General features: G+C 37.6%; 1 protein-coding gene across 1 annotated transcript; it reads right to left on the bottom strand.

Annotated features, from left to right (window-relative positions):
* Window positions 1–1388: 1388 nt before the first annotated feature.
* On the bottom strand, window positions 1389–2315 carry LOC101645988 (olfactory receptor 12-like). The gene has a single exon (XM_004697241.1). It carries the CDS (start codon window positions 2313–2315, stop codon window positions 1389–1391), a length of 927 nt encoding a protein of 308 aa, XP_004697298.1.

The raw sequence follows: 2315 nt of genomic DNA, 5'->3' as shown, positions 1-2315 counted from the left end.
GGTCCCCCTCCCTCATAAACCCTTGATAATTTATAAATTATTATGTTGTCATATCTTACACTGCCCGACATCTCCCTTCACCCACTTTTCTGTTGTCCATCCCCCAGGGACGAAGTTATATGTAGATCCTTGTGATCGGTTCCCCCTTTCCACTGGTCCTGAAGGGATCATCTGAGCTGGATTCCCTGTGTTTCCAGCGCTGATCTATACCAGTGTACATGCTCTGATCTAGCCAAATTTGTAAGGTAGAATTTGGATCATGATAGTGGGGTGGCCCGGGGGGAAGCTTTAGAAACTATGCAAATTAAATGCCAATAAAACAGTTAAAAATTAAAAAAAATAAGGTTATTTAGAAGCATATTTTCTTGTTTTCTTGACTGCTTTTTGAGTGTTGATTATAAATCCAAGTAAAACCAAATTCTAAACCTCAATATTTTCATTGTTTATCATGATGTTTCTTACTGGTCTGGTTATGTGGAGTCTGTACTGAATGGTGCAACCTTTGATCTTTGTCAGTAAGTGCTTCAAGTCTTCTTTACTTTCAGAAATAATGATCATGTCATTTCTTCAAATGTCAAATCTGTGGTCATTGCCTTCTTAATGTATTACATATTTTGGAATATTTGCCTACCATACTAATTTATACTTAAAACTTTAAATCTTGTAGGAGAAAAAGTAGATCAGAGCATAGGAAATGCCTTATAAGTTAATAAATTAATATATTGGGTTTAATTAAACATAAATTTTATCTATAAATTAATTTTAAAATCCAATTAAAGATAAGCCCCAGCCTAGGAGAACATATTTACATATCACAAATTGCATAAGAGGTACAAAGAGCACACAAAGTACTTTCAAATCTGACTAGGAAGAATATTAACAATGCAGTGAAAAGTAATGAACAAATAATTTGAGCAGACTTTACTAAACAAATAAGTACAGATGAAAAACATACAAAAATACGTTCAAAATATTTAAGCATTATCAAATGTGACTTAAAACAATGAGATACCCTACATTCTTATGAAGAATGATTAAAATAGATCATTTCAAAACTTAATGATGGAAAGAACCACCAATGATGACATGGGAGGTTAAACTCACAAAATGATGGTGGGAATTTGACATACTGCTCAAATTTTGAATGAGTATTGTTATTTTTATTCATTTGATCAACTATATTTTCATTCTACAACACTACTCAGCAGAAGTTCTAAATTTATGTTCGTTAATGACATAAAAGCAAACTTAGAATACATTATCTTCTAGATAAATAATTTCAATATTTTAACTAAAAATCTCATGAAAGGCAGATTCTAAAAATATATTCTACCGCAGTAATTTTCAGAGAAGTTCAGGATGATTGATGAGACCTATAGCCACAACTATTACAAAGAGAACTTCTGTCTGCTTCTCCTCAGAGCTTGCTTGACATCTTTGTTCCTCAGGCTGTAAATCAGGGGATTCAACATTGGGATGACAATCGTGTAAAAGATGGACACTACTTTACTCTGCTCCATGGAAGACATTGCACTAGGTTGTGCATACATGAAGAATACAGTGCCAAAGAACAAGCACACCCCCGCCAGGTGTGACGCACAAGTGGAGAAAGCTTTGTGACGTCCTTGTACAGTTCGGATCCTCAGGATGGCCGCTAAGATGTAGAGGTAGGAGACAAAGACAACTGAGAATGTACTGACAATAATGGAGCCACATAAGCCAAGAAGTACCAATTGGTTTATAAATGTTTCTGAGCATGAAAGGGCCAAGAGTGGGGGTACATCACAGAAAAAGTCATTGATCTCATGGGACCCACAGAAAGGCAGTCTGAATGTCATTGTTGTTTGAGTGACAGCATTCACTACACCCCACAAGTAGGAGCCTCCCACTAAGCATATGCAGACCTCATGAGACATACTCGCAGAGTACAGCAGAGGCCTGCAGATCGCCATAAAGCGATCATAAGCCATCGCAGCCAGGAGGAAGGCTTCTGTGGTACCAAAAAGAGAGAGGAAGAAAAACTGAGCAGCACACCCACCAAAGGAGACAGTGTGGTCTTCTTGCAGGAAGTTCACTAGAGCCCTCGGTGCAATCGTGGAAGAATAGCAGATATCCAAAAATGAAAGACTTTGAAGGAAGGCATACATTGGTGTGTGGAGGTGAGAGTCAGCCCAGATAATTAAAATCATGCCAAAGTTCCCAACCACAGCTAAAGCATATAAGATCAGAAAGATCAGAAGCAGCGTGGTCTGGATCCCTGGGCCCCCTGCAAATCCAAGTAGAATAAATGTGGAGGCAGTTGTGAAATTCACCAT

The sequence above is a fragment of the Echinops telfairi genome, unplaced genomic scaffold, assembly GCF_000313985.2.
Source record: "Echinops telfairi isolate 266 unplaced genomic scaffold, ASM31398v2 ScPeMD7_7469;HRSCAF=8507_0, whole genome shotgun sequence".
NCBI classification, from domain to species: Eukaryota; Metazoa; Chordata; class Mammalia; order Afrosoricida; family Tenrecidae; genus Echinops; species Echinops telfairi.
Note: the sequence above shows the minus strand (reverse complement) of the source record. Positions and strands in the feature narration are given on the sequence as shown.

Coding starts and splice junctions, on each gene's coding strand:
- LOC101645988 (XM_004697241.1), bottom strand. CDS start 2,315: ATGGTGAATTTCACAACTGCCTCCACATTTATTCTACTTGGATTTGCA.